Source organism: Argentina anserina, chromosome 2 (genome assembly GCF_933775445.1).
Source record: "Argentina anserina chromosome 2, drPotAnse1.1, whole genome shotgun sequence".
Classification (NCBI taxonomy): domain Eukaryota; kingdom Viridiplantae; phylum Streptophyta; class Magnoliopsida; order Rosales; family Rosaceae; genus Argentina; species Argentina anserina.
In genome coordinates, this window is record NC_065873.1 from 6047611 (window position 1) to 6066559 (window position 18949).

At 36.7% G+C, this 18949-nt stretch overlaps 1 protein-coding gene and 1 pseudogene across 1 annotated transcript; both read right to left on the minus strand.

The window, feature by feature from the left end:
• Nucleotides 1-4867: 4867 nt before the first annotated feature.
• Nucleotides 4868-11650, minus strand: LOC126783851 (putative F-box protein At1g47790; annotated as a pseudogene).
• Nucleotides 11651-11679: 29 nt separating this feature from the next.
• Nucleotides 11680-15734, minus strand: LOC126785341 (probable receptor-like serine/threonine-protein kinase At4g34500). Its single transcript, XM_050511001.1, has 7 exons — nucleotides 15073-15734; nucleotides 13499-13603; nucleotides 13289-13411; nucleotides 12926-13096; nucleotides 12667-12796; nucleotides 12367-12573; nucleotides 11680-11903 (listed from the first exon to the last, which is right to left on the minus strand). Exons 1-7 carry the CDS (start codon nucleotides 15639-15641, stop codon nucleotides 11883-11885), a joined length of 1326 nt encoding a protein of 441 aa, XP_050366958.1. The 5' UTR covers nucleotides 15642-15734; the 3' UTR covers nucleotides 11680-11882.
• Between the last annotated feature and the right edge of the window lie 3215 nt (nucleotides 15735-18949).

The window sequence follows — 18949 nt, forward strand, 5'->3', positions numbered from 1 at the left end:
ACTGCACAAGGCACCCAAAAAAAAGCCTTTGAACTACGTGATGACTTGATTCCTTCTTTAGAAGGATACGTAGGCATCTTGAGAAAAACAATCTTAAGTTCAGTCACATCAAAAAAAATATATAAGGGTTTGATTGAAAAAAAAAAGGAGAAGAAAGGAGCAAATCTTGATCATTCAAGTCTGTCACATCCAGGTCAAACCCTTGAAGCTGCTCCGACGTTCTTCAAAGCTGGCTCTCAATTCTGGAATCTCTCGGATTTGGCACTTCTTCTTTGACTTGAAGCTGCTCTGACGTTCTTCAAAACCGGCTGTCAGTTCTGGAATCTCTCGAATTTGGCATTTCTTCTGTTCCGGATCAACAAGTCTTGCATCGTGAAGAAAACTCTTGAAAGTCGCATGGTGAATGTGATGCGTAAAGCCTAACACGCTTTTGTTGACTGCCGTCAAGTCTATGAAGTGAGAGCAGTCAAGCGATTATGTCGTTTACGTTCTTCAAACTCTTGAAAGCCGCCATGGTGAATGTGATGCGTAAAGCCTAACACGCTTTTGTTGACTGCTGTCAAGTCTATGAATTGAGAGCAGTCAAGCGATTAGGTCGTTTACGTTCTTCAAATCCGTCAGAAATCAACGCGTTTTGAAAATAGTCGAATGGTTTGATTGACCGCAGCGTTCGAATTGTTGTCAAAATCCTTAAAAAAAAGTCAATATCAGTCCAAAAAAAGTCAATATCGGTAAAAAAAAAGTAAAACAAAAAAAATAACCGGTTGCAGAAGAGCACAACCACACTAAATCATTCAATGATTCAATTATACATTGATACCACCTCACCCACGGCTACTACACCTCCGGTCAGAAGAAGATCTCGGCAAGTTCGATCTACTTCGAGTCGCTGCCGTACAAGGTGAACTCCACTGGTTACATTGATTATGATAAGCTTAAGGAGAAGGCCTTGGACTTCAAGCCGAGGTTGATCATTTGCGGTAGGAATAATCATAGAGGAGGCTACTAAGTGCTTGAGGCTTGAGGATGTTGAAGAAGATTAAGAGAATGTTGATGATGATGTGGCGCTGATGGAAGGGCAAGGGAGCTGCTCCAATGGCGTCGAGTCGGAGTCAACGCTGTATTCGAAGGTGGAGGACTGCAACTGTGTCATCAAGCCGAGGGGCGAAAATCGCATTGCGAAGCTTGATCATTATTATTTTAAGTACTGGAGGAGGTGAGCCATGAGCAGGAGCACCTTTGTTGGAAGAAGAGGAGGAGAAACTTGTTGAAAGCGAGGGGATCAAAGAAGATGAGACTGGTTCTCATTCATCACTTGGTGAATCTGTTTTGGAACCTGCTGATGATGAAATTGATAAGACATAGAAAGAAGCACCGAAAGAGAAACCATTGATAAGACGGAGAAAGAAGCACCGAAAGAGAAACCAGGAGCTGGAGAAGATCCTGAATGCAAGGAACTAGAGATGGATGATTGGTTGTTTGAGTTTTCTCAGCTCTTCCGCAGCCATGTTGGCATGGATCCAGATGCTCATGTTGACTCGCATGAGCTGGGAATGGAGCTGTGCTCTGAAGTGCTTAAGGTGGCAGTAACCAGGGAAGAGGCTCAGAGTTTTTTTGACAAGGCTACCTCAAAGTTTCAGGAGGTGGCTGCATTGGCTTTCTTTAACTAAGGTAATATCCAAGTGTGTGCGGCAAGGAAGCAAATTCCCTTGGATGAGTCTGCTGGAAAGGATGTAGTGGCGACACAACTTCAAACTGCGTATGACTGGGTCAAGGATAAGTATTCATTGGCCAGATGGGGAAGTCGGAGGAGTACAAGAAGTTTCTGGTTAAAAGCTACTGGAAATCGTGTTTTGGGGCCTTGGAAGAGGTTATTGGAAAGAGAGACTCTCATGTCATGGGATCCTTGATAGACTTTGGAGTGAAATATCATGTAGTTCCACTTGCTGAAGATGGTGGCCTTGACTGGGACGCACTTATGCATGCTTTGAAACCTGACAAAATGCGCACTCATACAGCGATCATGTGGTTATTCACGGGGAAAATCAATAATGTTTGTGCTTTATTTGATAAGATGCAATACTTAATTGAAAAAGTTGGGACAATGTGATGGAGCATTACTTAAAGACCACAATGTGTCCAAATATGCTTTGAAGACACGGCTACAACATTGAAAATGTTGGGACAATTTTCCAAGATGCAAAAGCAGAGAATAGTCTTCCACTCAAAGATTACATGTGCCCGCAAATTAAGTCACCATTTATCTCTATCCAAGACAATATTGATTTTTTTACAAATCACGTCAAGTGGGAAAGAAAATGAATTCTAATGGGTTAACAAAGAAAGTGAATTGCCGCATTTACAATAAAGCAAAGATCAACTCACCTTTATACAGGTGTGGACACATGTGCACCTGTCTCAAATGTGCTCATAATTTGCAATGGAATAGCGGAAAGTGTCCAATCTGTGAAGCTCCGATTGCAAATGTTGTGAGGGCATAGATGCTTTCGGTGGTGGTGGGAAATATTGATGTAAATATTACTACAAAATTTGTAGATTCTCGGAAGCTAGCTCCACAAATTTTCCAAATCAAAGTGCATACTTCAAGTTGCGCTTTCGTCACGTGACGACGACATGTCTGTAGCACGACTTGAAATGGGGGCATTTGTAGACACATAAAATTTAATGAAGTAAATTATCTTCGTTAAATAATTAAATTAACCAAGAGCCTGACAAAATTGCACACGTGGCCAAAAGTCAACAAAGTTTGTGCGGATCCGAATAAAACTCGTATCAGCACATAAACAGATGATCGTAATCGAAGCTACGTGATTCCGATTTAAATCGAAAATTGAATGTCGTTAACGATTCAAAATGGTAATCGGACATTTAATTAAATTAATAAATTCTTTAATGACTATAATTAAATTAATTATTTTCTGCTTAATTTAGTTATGAGAATAACTAATTTTAAATTAATCAAAAAATACATATTGATTTAATTATACAATTAATGAATTTATTATTTTAGTGTCATTAAAATATTCTACAAAATAGATACATTGACACTATAAATACCCCCTTCAACATAAAGAAGGGAGGGGATTTTTTAGACTTGGAGAAGAAGGAGAGAAATCACTTGAGCAAGAATCACTCTCGACAAATCCCGAAGTCTCTCAAGTCCACGAAGATCATCAAATCCACGAAGAATCGTCAAGCCACCAAATCGCTCGTTTTTCATCAAATCTAAATCCAACCTCAAGTCCACGAAGAATCATCAAGCGGCCAAATCGCTCGTTACACGTTGTAGAAACCTTAGAGGTACGCATGCAATAGGTGAAACTCGGTGGAGATGATGATGATTTTGGGGTGGATGGCTTGACTGATTTGTGAGGGAAGTTTATTGTGGTGTTTTGGTAGAGTTTTGGCTCTTGAATATTATAGCTCGAACTTTTTCTCTTCAATTTCTTTCACTTATTTTTGTCATTGGTAGGTGCAATCTCCTTTGATAAATTCCTTCTTTTTCTCATTTTTAGATGTCTCATTCTTTTTCTCTTGCTTATCTTTTTTTATTTACTTAATCCATTCTTTATCTCTTCCTTTTTTTTTGTTCACTTATTTTTGTCATTCGTGGGTGCAATCTCCTTTGATCGATTCATTATTCTTCCCCTTTTTAGGTGTCTCATTCTTTCTTTCTTTTCCTCATTTGCTTTGACTTTTCCTCTATTTTTTTTCCTTCATTGTAGCTACACAATCTCATCTTTTAAAATCTGAAAAATAATAAAAGACAAGAATAAAGACTGATAATTCATATAAAAAATCAAGTAAGTTACTAGAATAAGAAAGTAAGATTAAGAAAGTTACGGAATAAGCGTTTCATTTCAAGTAGGATTTTCCTAAATAGTACGTTTCCTAGTCTAAAAAAGACTCTTAATACAAATATAATTCTCAAATTATCACAATGTTATAGAAATTCCGATTAATGAAGACTCCTAATTTAACTATGTTTCCTAGTTACACAAGGAATCATACTCTAAATAGGTCTCTCGACAATTTCTGTGTTTTTCAACCTGTTTTAGCACCAAAATGCAACCAACGCCACCATAGACTCCTAACTCGACTAAATGACGGAATACTACAATAATAAGAGCTAAGGAAAGTACAACTGGAGGTAAAAACATGTTAAGAACGTCGCACAAAGTGCTCCTATCACCCGTACGTGCTATCCCATTAAAATGATGTTCCTCTTTATTTTCTTTTACTTTGTAGTTGAAATAAAAAAGGACTGCGAATCTTAATTTCATTGCACATGTAAAACCAATGTTTTAAAAAGCGACCGTATAGGCGCTAGGAGGCGGGTCACCGCCACATTTTTTGCTTATTCGACCATCCATGATATTCGAGGGATTTGGCGGCCACGTAGGCAGACCACGGCGTTTCTCGGTGGTCAAAATTGGTGAACTTTAAAAAAAATTATAAAACAATGGAAGTAAAAGAACTTTATGATGAAAATTTAATTTTAGATGATGACACAGAAGCTGAGGAATGAAAAATGAATATTGAGTTTGAGTCTGATACTAGAAGAGCGTTAGGGAAGGATTTGGAGAAGAGAACTTGAGATTTAGTTTTGCATTTGTTTTACAGTTTACCTTTTGTTTTAATTTTTTTGTATGAACTTTAGATTTAAGTTATTTTAAGTTTAGATTATTTTGAAAATTAATATTGAGCATCATTATATATTTTTAATTATATAAATAATTTAAATACATGTATAAAAAATATTTAATATTCAAATTCGCCTAGACACCACTTAGTAGACTACCTAACTGTCTAGGCGCTAAGGGCTAGCTGTCCATCTGCATACCGCCTAGCGTTTTTTTCGAACCTTGGGTAAAACTATAATTTCCTAATCAATCTTGATCTCTCTCCAAGAAGCAGCACCCAGAGTGAAAACCTATGCTTTGGTATAATTGGGTTTGTCATCAGAAAAAAAAATCGACAATTCTCACAACCTTGTAAGCTTTATCTTTTGAATCGTGCCCAAATCCCACACAGAGGGTTGTCGAATCCATTGCACCATAATAAGCATAATCATCATCATAATCATCCAGATTTTTGCGAGGCAGAAGAAGACATGACTTGGGAAGATATTGAAAATCTTCATGGATTGCCGGATTGAATTAATGGGGATCAGTATCGAACACATGCTTACAACAGTCTCTTAACAAACACTAGAAACAAGGAGTGGCAAACTCACAAGTCATGACAAATTCATGTCTCAAATAAACTAGTTTTTATTATAAAACATAGGCTCATTTACAACGATTACAATACTCATATATATAGAGTTTACAATACTTAGAGAATAAGTAGACTTACACTAAAATGAATTAAATGTAAATCTTAACCTAAAAGTAAAATAATATCATAAGAAATATATAATTAATGAAATATCAAAAATTACGACTATAATTTAATGAGTGAATAATTGTTAGAACCCGAACCGGATCATGACTAAGTGGTGGATTACATTTGAAACCAGTCTAAAGCATTTTTTTTTGTAAGATGGAAATCATATTTTTTCTTGAGTGAAAGACTTTCAGAATCTTAGAACTAAATAGAAGGACCACCGCAATTATAGCTGAAAATGGTTTTAGTGAGCCAAAGAAAGTTGGAAGGAATATAATACAACAATTATTATAATTATAGTAGTTGAATGTAGTTGTGGTGAGCTAAAGATTTGGTGAACTGATAAAGAGGTTGGAAATCTTATAAATCTTGGCATAACTCTCAGTTGGCTCAATTGTACAAAAATGAAGAGAAATAACATACTAAACTTCACCATTGAGAAAGAACATAAATTCCTTCAATATGTACAAGTATAAGGGTACAGTCCCCTTACAAAAAATTCCACCACTTTGGTAACAAAATACATGTTAACCCATGGCAGTAAACCTCTAACATCACACTAATATACAACAAAATCTGCACTACTGACCAAAATATGACTGAGAAATAATAAATCAGGATAGCAACACATACTCAGTACACTAAAGTAAAATAGTGCAGCATATACTCTACAAGCAAGACTTGACCACCGATTTAGGACAATTCAGGAATATCAGAAATAGAACCACACATCTTTCCTGAAAACAAAGAAAGATGTAGGGAAGTGAGCTAATGCTCAGTAGGGTAAGTTAAAAATAAGGATTCTAAGCCAGTTTACATTTGAAATGTGAATTAAGGTAAATATGCTTTCAAATACTTCCATTAAATGAAGATAAGATAATATTGTAGCTGCAAGAGATAATCGAAGATGTCCAAGATAAGATTTTATGAAATAGCTACAATAGCCAAAGAAGTTGGTTAAACTAACAAACAACTGAAACATGATAGGAAGTGAAAGGTACGGCTTATTATAAATCCAGTAGAAGCAATAGCGATCTTGAAGTCTCTTCAACTTATTTTGAAAAACTGAAACCATTACTTCCTTTGCAACTAGCAGCACTAGCTTAAAAACTGAGGGGAAATCCTTGAAACCCCTTCCTTTTTCCGGTTAGAGCCCTAGCTCGCATTATGGCCACCGAGCACACCTCATACAAGCGGATTCTGATCAGGTTTTGGGTCTTTCACCCTAGGGAGACACAATCTCTTTTTAAACTATACCCCGGGTAAAACAAATAAGGCCATTCAAATCATTCCGAGAAACCTCCGGTTTCTCCAAATCAAATAAGTCAAGGATTTTCGATAAGACTTTGAAATTCAGTCAAGTTGTAAGCCTTGAATATAAATCTCTTTTCTGTCAAGAAACAGAGCGCTGAGTAGTTCGAAATACTTCTATAAAATCAGATAAGTAGAAATACATTTGAGGTTGAAATTATAAAACAGCACGTAAGTATCTTTGAAATAAAACATGACCTTAACAAAAGCATACATGTTTAAGGACAAACGAGGTCGATATATAGACATGGTGAAATCAGTTTGCTGATAAAAAATTTGGAGGACTTTGTCATAATATCACAGAATGGTTCTTTGTTTTCAGTACAACCCACATTTAAATAAATGGGTTACGTGTATACTTGTAAATCAACGTGTAGGAGAGAATTCAGAATCATCTAGGAACTAAATGGATACAACAAGGCCATACAATTAAGTTCATTGCAGCAACTATAGTTTAATATAGGAAACAACACAGACCAATTTGGTTTCTTTTTGAGTGCTTGAAACCTCTCCAGAAAGATAAAAACTCAGACATTTATTTAATTAAACATAGGTGGTCAAGAATGCAGATAACTTTGAAAATGAGGTAGGTTGTAGTTAAAGCGGCTACTTCTACAAATATAGAGAAAGCTTATAGTATAACTGATGAATACATGGCTTTGTCATAAAGGGCTATATGTATGTATGTATGTATATATATATATATATATATATATATATATATAGTATGACTGATGAATACATGGCTTTGTCATAAAGGGCTATATGTATATATATATATATATATATATATATATATTGGGAGCACTTTAAAACATTGCTTAAGATCGAGATGCTTAAATTAGACCGAAGGAACCTCTTCTGATGTGAATTTGATAAACAACTCATACAAGAAGAAGAAAAAAAAAAGAACAGGGACCAAATAGAGTGTACGTGCTTGACCAAAATGCTAGTTAAGAGTTAAAGAGGTCCAGCCAAGTCTCAACTTTAGATTTGATACAAGTAAACAAATATAATTACAGAAGGTATGTAAAGGCAAAGGACTAGTACCAAGGATCTATAAGACTATAAAACAACTACGTTCAAATACTAACATCTCACCAGAATGAAATATGAAATAGACTCAATTGCAACCATATGAAACTCAGTTTTATATGACAAAAGCTCTGATATGGTAAAGGATAGATGTTCCACAATAAGGATAAAGCATCCAAAATAAGGATACTTGCTGCCATGAATAAGTAGCTATCTACATATTCATTTTATATCATTAGAGGAAACAACAATCCGAGAGTCATATCAATCGGAACTAGAACTCAACAAATTCTTAGCTTGACAAACTAACAATGTTTGCCAATTAATAATAGAAGAGATAAGCATAGGAATCATTCCACAAATACCCAACCGCATACCACCTTTAGAATCAGATTATGTGGGAGAAATTGCAAAACAATGACATCCAGATATAGGAACAGCTTAGAATCATATAAAAAAGAAATTTGATTTCCCTACCTCAATCTTTAGAAACCGGCAACCAAGCAAACCAAGAGAAATTAACCAAACCCGAAACGCAAGCACTCTCTCTAAATTATAGCAATCCAGCCACCTAATAAGGGAATTTGAGATACAAACCATGAAACCCACAAGTTCAAAAGTAAATTAGACAAGGAGGAATGATACTAGAAGGTCAGAAACTTTACTTACAGAAGTAGAGGCTTATATAGATTGATAGAGAATCAAAGTTCTCTTCGAGTAGAATTCATAGAATTTCCTGAAAGTTTTGCTCAAGTGAGGCTTTTGGGTAAGTGAGGAAACACTAGCTTTCAGGAAAAAGATACAAGAGAGAAGGGAAAGAGATGGAGCATTGACGAAGATGTTCCAGCGTTTGTATTGTCATCGTCATCTTTGAGCATGTTCTTTCCATATATGAGATCATCATCCTCCATTGAGCATTTGAGCCGATTTCCTTTTTGCATGATTCCTCCATTCCCTTTGAATTCTCTTCGAAATTACCCCAAGCATTACCCTTCCATGGACATAAATGGCTAGTGTTTAATTGCATACCTATAGATTCGTTCTTGGAATTTTGGAGGGAACTAAATACCTGATCTACTGCAAACGAATTTTCAGCTTCTTCAATTTGGTTTCCAAAGCAAAGACTTCTACCATTTTCGCTGGACTCATCAAAAAATCTAACAATTGGAACGCAACTATTTCTTTTCTGGTCATCCACACCACCGTCACAAAAATCAAATTCTTCACAACAACCATAGATTGGTGGTTCATCAAAATCAATGAAACTATTTTTTTTCTTTTTCAGAATTTTAATTAACTAGAAAAGTAAAGATAGATTTTGAAACTTGATAGTCGAAACTAACCAGTCCTCCTCTCTCATCCGACTCACACAACGGGCGCGATGATGAAAAATGCCAACACATATCTCCCCGTCGAAATCATCACCATCTTAGTAGAAAGTTTTGATGCGATCAACACATTGATGATAAGCGGTAACGTTTCTCTCCCCATAGAAACTCCTACGACTCCGTTGCCGAGTTTCGATGCGATCGATACGTACCTCAAGTTGCTTCAGCATCCTTTTAATTTCAACCATGTCATTGTTGACGTCACGACCCTCCATTCTGAAACCTCCTCTTGGCCACCCGATTAGAGACATGGAATCCACCAAGCTCTTCCCAGAGCTCTGATACCACTTAATGGGGGTCAGACTATTAGACACTGGTCTCCAACAGTCACTCAATAGACACCAAAAACAAGGAGCGGCAAACTCACAAAACAGAGTATCCATGCCACAAATAAGCTGTTATTATATCATAAACAATAAGCTCCCTAACAACAATTACAATACCCATATTTATAGGGTTTTACAATACATGGAGAATAAAAAGATCTAAGCTAGACATAAAGCTATTATCCTAAATAATTGTATAATGATTCCCTAAAACTATCTTAACAATGAAATATCAAATATTATATATTTATATTTAAATAACAGATATTTTCCATATATGCTCCTGCATCAGACTCTCTGGTTGGAAAAAATTCGATCTCGAATTCATGTTACTGATTGATAGGAATCCCAACAAAATCTTCCATTGTTTCAAATTAGCTTGTGATTGAATTCTTCCGTTCCAAATAAATAAATACGTGAAATAGCTTCCTTGTCTTGACTTGAGAAATCTGCTAGTTGTAATTAATTTTGCCAACCCAAAATTACCCTCCTTTTTTGATACTATTGACAATATCAATTAGTATCTTTGGAGTCCGCATATAGAAAATATTGACTCCAATAAAATTAAATTTATGAGCGGCATCTTTCCTTGATGGCATGGCATTTGAGATTTGCATCTTCAACTCCATATTCACGTTTAATGTCAACTTCCACAATTAAATGAAAATTGTTTCCAACATCAATTAATCTTTCAATTGTCTTCCTCCAGCTTTTCTTCCTCCACACCATAATTACAATGACAAACCTCACATGAACAATCATCATACCTTGGTGGCTCATCAAAATCTACAACATCTTTTTTTTTCTTTTTCGAAGTCTTGATTAACTGGAAAAGTAAAGATAGATTGTGAACATGTATAGTCGAAACTAACTGGTTCTCCCCTCTCGTCCGACTCACAACATAGCGCGGTAATGAAAAGGGCCAACACATATCTCCCTGTCGAAACCATCACCATCTTGGTAGAAAGTTTTGATGCGATCAACACATTGATGATAGGTGGTAACGTCTCTTCCTGTCAGAAATCCTACGACTGTCGTTGAGATTCAATGCGATCAATACGTACCTCAAGTTGCTTCAACATCCTTTTAACTTCAGCCATGTCATTGTTGATGTCACGACCCTCCATTCTAAACCCCCCCCCTTGGTCGCCCAATCGAAGACTTGGAATCTACCAAACTCTTCCCAGAGCTCTGATACCACTTAATGGGGTATTGATATCGAACACGTGCCTCTAACAATCTCTCAATGGGCGGCAAACTCACAAAACATGGCAAATTCATGCCTCAAATAAACTGGTTTTTATTATAAAACATACGTTCTCTTACAACGATTATAATACCTATATATATATATATAGTTTTCAATACTTAGGAGAATAAATAGACTTACACTAAAATGGAAAGATAATTAAATGTAAATCTTAACCTAAAAGTAAAATAATATCCTAATAATATATAATTAATGAAATATCAAAGTTTACGGATCTATAATTAAATGAGTGAATAATGCATTTAAAGTTGTCCTGTATATATCCGTATCATGAATAAAACAACATCCTCACCGAGAAGAGAAAGGTAAACAATGCCATCACAATGACCTGCAATTGGTATTTGGAAGGGAAACAAACACATAGGAGAAGGAAGAGGGAAGTCGTCAACAACAACGCAACCAAAGCTGGTATGGTCATCTTCAAGATCAGCAGTGAAAGCAAAGTTTTCCTGTCGGTGTTTTTTTCGTGTAGGTATGGTTGATGATGGTACGGTTGAAGAGGATGCAAGTACTCATGCAATAACTGTTGTTCTTAGAATAAGAAAGGTTCTTGGCTACAAAACTAGGAGAGTTTATCAGATTGTACCAAGATTTACCTATGCATTTGAATCGCATCAGAGATTTTGGAGGCAGTCTTGACAATATTTCAACCACCGCATCAAATAATTTTGGTCGAAATGAGCAAAGGAAAAAGCTTTAATTTACCTTTCAATTTCAATGGTGGGTGGTGTCAGAAATCAGAACGCAAGATATCGACGCGATCAAGCAACTCTCTTATTCGGCTTTCTTTTCTTTGAATTTTCTCCAAATTTGGATTTGGATTTTCTTTCCTTGACAATGTTGGTGCGTGACATCTATGGTTCACCGTCGCATATAAAAACTTACAAGCTAGGTCGTATTTACAATCTCATCTCTGGGTATGACGTAGGACACAAAAATATAAGAACAGATTACAATAATATATATGCAGTCACAATTGGTAACTTCTATATACACCAACCCTCCATTACTGTACTACTTATCAGCCGAAAAAAAGAACGATCTCCACCTCAACTAGCTTTTGCTTCATTGCCGCAGTAATAGCTGGACAGATATTGGACATTATTGGATTCAACTGTATGGGAAGGGAGAGAATCTTTCTATCTAACGAGCTGATCGGGTATCCTGCAGGTCATAAAATGAAATGTTAAAAGGAAGCTGATAGTGTAGAACATGGTAAAAAAAAAGGTACTATGCAGATAGAGTATTCTATAAGATTTTCAGTAATACGACAATCTGGACCAAGTAGTCACCTCTGCCTTAATCTAGAGTCTAGACTCGGAGGAGATCACCTGATTCATCATTCACCTTGAGTGGAGGTAGCCATTTGCAGAGAGTGAGGGTACGTAACACTCCAATGTATTGCCTCTAAAGGGTCTATCAAGTGCTTATATGGCATGTAGTGTCACTAATTTCACTAAAATGTCTATATATGTACCAAACCTCTGCAAATTACCTAATTTGGTGTGCACTGAAACTGCTTCTTGCGAAGTTGATACAACATGTAGTAGCTTCTTATGTGTAAAAGTGAGTGCTTGATGGTATTTTTGTGTATGATGGATATGTACAGGAGAAATAAAGGACTCACCGAACGGAAAGGAAAGTCTTCTGCATCGAGCATATGAACAATTTGCCCCATTTTCGGCCGCTTATGGACATCTAGATCTATACAGCGGAGACAGACCAACAATGCCCGCTTCAAAGCTCTTGGAGGGGGCTGAACTTCTATCAATGGATCTAAAATTTCCTCCCCACGACGTGAAATCATTCCTTTAAACCAATCAACCAGGTTCATCTGAAATGATATGCAGTTATGCACCAACCAGAACAGTTATTAACTGGAAGCAGTCCTTTTAGCATGCGAAAATGAAAAGTTGATTAATTTTACCTCTCCAGCTGGTCTGGAATAATCAATTGGATTTCTTCCTGTAATTATCTCCATAAGTAGAACACCAAAACTATATACATCACTCCCCTCATTAAGCATACCTGTACTTGCATACTCTGGAGAAACATATCTGCAGCAATTACAACAAAGAATTAATCAATATTTCAAAAAAAAAAAATCAATCCTACATAGCCATTAAAGACACCAACTGGGTTTCACATCAATGAAACAAAATTTTAGGATTTGAGCAAGAACTAACCCGAACGTCCCCATTACACGTGTAGTCACATAGCTTTTCTCAGATCCCAAGAGCTTGGCCAAACCAAAATCGGAGACCCTTGGGTTCCACTTTCTATCCAGAAGAATGTTGCTAGATTTTATATCACGATGCACCACTTTGGGTTCTAACCCTTCATGCAAATAGGCCAGCCTGTAAGAGGAAAGTTACAATGAGTTGATCTGATGCTGAAATATGGAACATATTGCAGAGGAGAAGATTACAGATTTTGTGGACTTCTAGGTTATATGGCAAAGGAGAAGCGTTTTGAAGTTTGAACAGCTAGCTTTGCTTTCAACCATCAGAACAGCTAAACTGATAAAGGAGAAGAGGAAATTATTATACCCTTTTGCCGTTCCGATGGCTATCTTCATTCTGATATCCCAAGTCAGAGGGCTGACAGGCCCAACATCACCATGCAACCACTGCTCCAAATTCCCATTGTCAATATATTCATATACAAGCATCCTTGAATTCAAAGCAAGTCCCCATAGATATGTTAGAAAAGGATAAATTTTGGTCTCATTTAATGGAAAAATTTGATGCTGGAGTTACCTTTGAGCACCTTCTGCACAATAACCAAGTAGACCAACCAAGTTCTTATGCTTTACTTTTCCGATGGCTTCCACTTCCACCTTAAACTCTGTCTGAGCTTGACCCCTACATATAAGATTACAAGCAAGTAAATTTGTTAATAGAAAGAAACATATACAGTTCTAAATATTATGGTTGAGTTAGCATGCTAGCTAGGTCGCATTTAAATCAATTGAATTAGCATATATTCTGAACACTACAATGTCCAGTTCAAAACTTCAAACCATAAAACCATTTGATTGTACAGGCAATTTATATCACCAACCCTTTTACTTTAATCCGAAAATTGGTATCTTTTGATGATAATCTTACATACATTTTGACCAATATTCAAAAGTGGTATCAAGCTACTGTGTAGAGCACTAGAGCACAACATAACAATGAGGCATGAATGCAAGTTTGGAAAGCAAAAAGTTCAGATCATATCAGATTATAATTAGTGAAAAAGAGAAAGAATGAAGAATAAAGTGATCAAAGCTACTAATCATTTTCTTTTCCTAGTACCGCGGAACAAAGGCAGTAACTTTTGTTTTTAATCAAACAATGCATATGCCATTCAATCAAACAACAATGGTGCTGATTGTACACCCCTGTTCAAAATTATGAACAAAGCCGTTTTACTAGTTTTAGTTAGTGTTACGCTAAATATTTGACTGTTTATACCTCATTTGATCTAGTAATAATATCGATCAGATCTTTAATTACCAAGCATTTTGCATAACAAAAATTTAAAATTTCCATCTTCGCTAGTACATCCTTTTGACAAACTGTGATTGCCTAAAAGAATTGACTGTTTGTACCAGACTCAAGCTTGTCTAAGAAGAGAAGACAAAACAGAGTTGACACTAAGGACTAAAGTATCGAGGAGATTGGAAATTTCGATCTTCTGAAATATGGATATTTCAGTGGAAATATCGTGAAAATATCGATATAGCTAAAATTTCGAATTAAAAAAACGGGAATTATTTGGGATTTATATATTAAAACCAACGTGAATAAACCAAAAGTTGGCTCATAGGGATGGTTGAGGTGCTAATTTGGTACATGGGCAATCCAAGGTTTGAATCTCCTCATGACAGATTATTTTTATTTAACTTATTCTCAGCCCAAACTAGGTTGATATGAGATTTCCGCGGAAATTTCAGTAAATATGGACGAAATTCTATTGGTAGGCCAAGATAATTTTGGTGGCTCAAACAACGGATAATTATCGATTTTTTAGTCCTTGATTAATGGATCTAAGTTTCTATTCTTAATTTTTTACTACCACCAAAGATTTTATAGTTTTGAACGCAGTTTCTAAATCCTTCCACTACCAAGCTAGAGCTCATGTGCCACTACATAAACTAATCGAATTAAAAAATGCCCAAACATGTCAGAAAGAATTATATTACTTCAGACCAACAAGAAACAACATTATTGAATATTGATCCTTGCTACATCTACAAAACTTGGATCTAAGAAAATTTGAATTTCGTAGAAAAAAAAAGAAGAAAAACGGAAACGATTCCACAATAAGTAAGAAACCGACGTACTTGTTATTATGAAGGTTCTTGACGGCGACAACTGAGCCGTCCTGCAAAGCTCCTCGGTAAACGACGCCGTATCCGCCTTCTCCAATCACATTCTCTGCCGAGAATCCACGCGTCGCAGCCTGCAGCTCCTCCAGGCTATACCACCGGCCCCACCCAAACACGTCACCCTCGGCTTTCTCAACATCAAAAGCCGGTGACTGACTCGGCTGCGCTTCCTTCATCTTTTCCTTTCCGGATTTGCCCTCTGCGGCGGAAGGAGGAGGCAGAGGAGGATCAGGGCGAGTGGTCGGCTGGTCCTTGATCTCGGCGATCTCTTTGGAGACGAGGGGGATGGAGCCGGAGCTGTGCTTCACGCGCATGCGGCTACTGCGGCGCCGGGAAGCGCGGCGGGCGCGGAGGCAGAGGAAGACGAGGAGGAAGACGGCGAGGACGGCGGCGAGGAGGATGGCGATGACGACGTAGAGCTTGAGGTTGAGGAGCTCGGTTTTGGAGGTGAGCTGGTGGGAGAGGGAGGAAGCGTTCGGTGGTGGTGGTGGAATCTTATCGTCGGTGTCGCCGGAATCCGACATTGTTTTCCGGCGAGGTGGAGGAGTTCGGGAGGCTCTTGGAGTTTTTGAAAATTGTAAGAAGAAATGAAGAGGGGAGTTGTCAGTTGAAGAGGGCTATAGAGGAGGAGATGGCTTCAAGTTAAAAAAAAACCGAGTTAGGAGGACATAACAGGATCTTTGGTGAAAAAGAGAGAGAAAGAGAGTGCGGTTTCAACGGACCAAAAAAGCGAAAGGTAAAAGTTAAGTCAGGACTCAGGAAATTAAAAAAAAGAGGTGATGGGTTTTGGATTTGGTGTTGGAGATTATTTACGAAGCTGCCATTGTGGTGGGGATGGGTCAATGATTTAAATTATTTTTTGTTAACGGGAATAATCAAGTTGGTTAATCAGTCTTTAAGTACACAATGGGCGTGGCGGTAAAGCTCGAACGGATTTGGCAAGTCAACGTTCAACCCTACTAGTTGTAGAGGTGTTAACATCATGTATAGTTTTGAGTTGGAGGATAAGACGTAATCGGCTCATGAAAACATTTTTGTGGACTCTAATCTACGTTTGCGTCGTTCGTAAAATGTTATTTTAGAAATTTCATTCTCAAAAAACCAACCAAACTTCAATAAGCATAATCATTTTATTCCAAAAAAATTATAATCAAATTAATAAATTTACGAGAGCGACTGAAAAAACTATCGATTACTTTATTTACTTATAAATGAGCTATATCTAGACAACAAAGACAAGTAAAAAAATATAGTTCTATACCGTTATAAACAAACCAAAATAAAAACGCATGAATTTGAGTACAAAATAACAACCCACCACTATGGAGCTGCGGCCAGACTCAAATTATTCCACATTGGGAGAGGCTCCTTCTTTTGAAAGAGAAACAACTGTTCATCATCCTTTGAAAAAGATATTATCAAATCTAGAGGCATATCCGGGCCATCCTTGCTAGCATTGAGAATTTGAGATCAAGTAGAGAAGTAAGCCAACAATGGCGAGATCCATTAAATTTGGGAGTTTGGTCATCAACAATGACGATTTGATTGTGTTTGCAAAACCCTAGCAGATGGTAAAGAGAAGATTTTTTTAATAGATAATAAAGAGAAGATGATATGTATTTGGGTGCAGCTTTTTATTTTTATTTTTATTTTTTATGATGAAGATCTATGTCAATGGAACTGAGAAAATAACTTGCAGCAAAGTCATCTCTCTGTTTGGATAATATTTCAGTTAGTTTTTTTTTTTAATTCTATTTTATTGAGGGTATAATTGGATTAACATAGCTAAAATTCTTATATATGGTGAACAAAGTATTTTGTAGGGTGGTAATAGCCACACCCTATTTTCATAACATTTTCAAATAATACGAGTAGATGATTTGGAACTAGATTCCGTTATTATGTAGAAAACAACATGGGAAACGGGTACAAGGGCTAGCTAGCTCCCATGGTTTTCATTATAGAATTTCCGCTATTGCTAGTTAATTTGCTAGTATGTGTTATAGAGTTGATATATCTTTGTGATGTTGTTTGCCTATCACCGTGCATATGCATAAATTAAGCTCGGTATATTATACACTAAGCACATGCTATACGTACATAAATCGCAAGTCGCAACTTGTGACTTGTGAGAGCGACAGCAATATCAACCACTTCGATCCTGTTTCCGTGGGAATATATAAAAGCCAAGACATTCATGTATAAATCAAAGAGTAGTATTATTTGAGAGCTAGGTAACTCCTCTTTGTCAGCTCCGATCCCTTATCTGTTCTATAATTGATTTAAGTTTCAACTACTCTAATTTAGCAGGCAAAAAGAGTCAGAAATGACTCTTTTTCGTGTTACATAATTTATCGGTCTTCATTTACTGATTTGCCTTCAACGGGTTGATGTAGGATGTGACTCTCTAATGCAACTCACTACCTAATTATGGGTTGTAGTTCTTGGACCCTTGTTTATCGTCGAGAATAGTAGTATGATAGGAACATGCATGCCTTCCCAGTCATGCATGTATGATCGATTATACATTTGAAACAGTTGTATGTCCAAATTAAGACAAATAACAAAGTTTTACTCTTTCGCTTTTCTCGGCAAAAGTTGCTTAATTAGGGAATGTAATTTGCAAGTGGTACCTATAACAGTATAACCCTACGAAGCACGGACACGTGCTATGGGCACCGTATTGCTAGTCCGATACGGACACGGACACGCTCGGATATGCCCGGACACGCGAACTGATTTTAGACACGGCCCGGACACGCACCAACTCATAATAAAAGTGAAAGTGCCCAACTTATGGTGAGATTCGAACCTTGGTTATCCAAGGCACTCAACAACTCCTCAACCATTCCAACAGATTCAGTTTTTGTTATATTTATGCACACTTTAATATATATAAAGAGAGAAACTCGTGATAAAAATAAGAATGTTTGTGGTGGGATTCGAACCTTAATTATCCAAGGTACTTATTAAGTCCTTAGCCATTCTAACAAGTTATGTTTTCATAATTTTAATGCACATTTTGACATATATATACATCTAAAATTCTAAATACTTTCAAATTTATAATTAGTTTTTTAATAAATAAAAATATATATATATATATATATTAAAAATAATATTTAATTAACGTGTCCACCACGTGTCCGTGTCCAAAAAAATTTCTATATGCCGTGTCTATGTATCGAATCGTGTCAAATACGGACACTCGTGTCCATGTCCGTGCTACTTAGGTATAACATATTTCCCCTCTTCCGTGGAGATTATCATACAGTTTCGATCACATCACTAAATTTAAGGTCATTCAGGTTAATCTCAAGGGGTGATCGAGGGTTTGAGATCGTGTTATTGTTTAGATCAAAGGCTTGTTTTCTCTTACACACACACACACACACACACACACACACACACACATATATACGGTCCTCTTCCAGAGCAGAGCCCCATTTTGAAATTAAAGTGCGGAGGTCCTTATTTGACTAGTTTTCGATTACTTTTTCACATATGCACAATTCATAAGTTAGATATGTATGTGTAGATATTCCATATAAAATTTCATTCAATTTAGTGACCGTTTGAGTTTTCACAATTATGATTTACAAGAATGGTTCTAGTTAAACAAATTCGGTTGGTCCATATATTTAATAGTGTTTCGATGCCTTAACGTTCACCAAATTAGATGAAATTTTGTAAACATGATCTACACATACATATTTAACTACTGAATGGTGGAAATGTGAAAAAAAAATTGAAAAACTAGTCAAATAAAGACACCCGCACTTTAATTTCGAAGCGGGGCTCCGCTCTAGAAGGGGACCGTATATATAGCCAA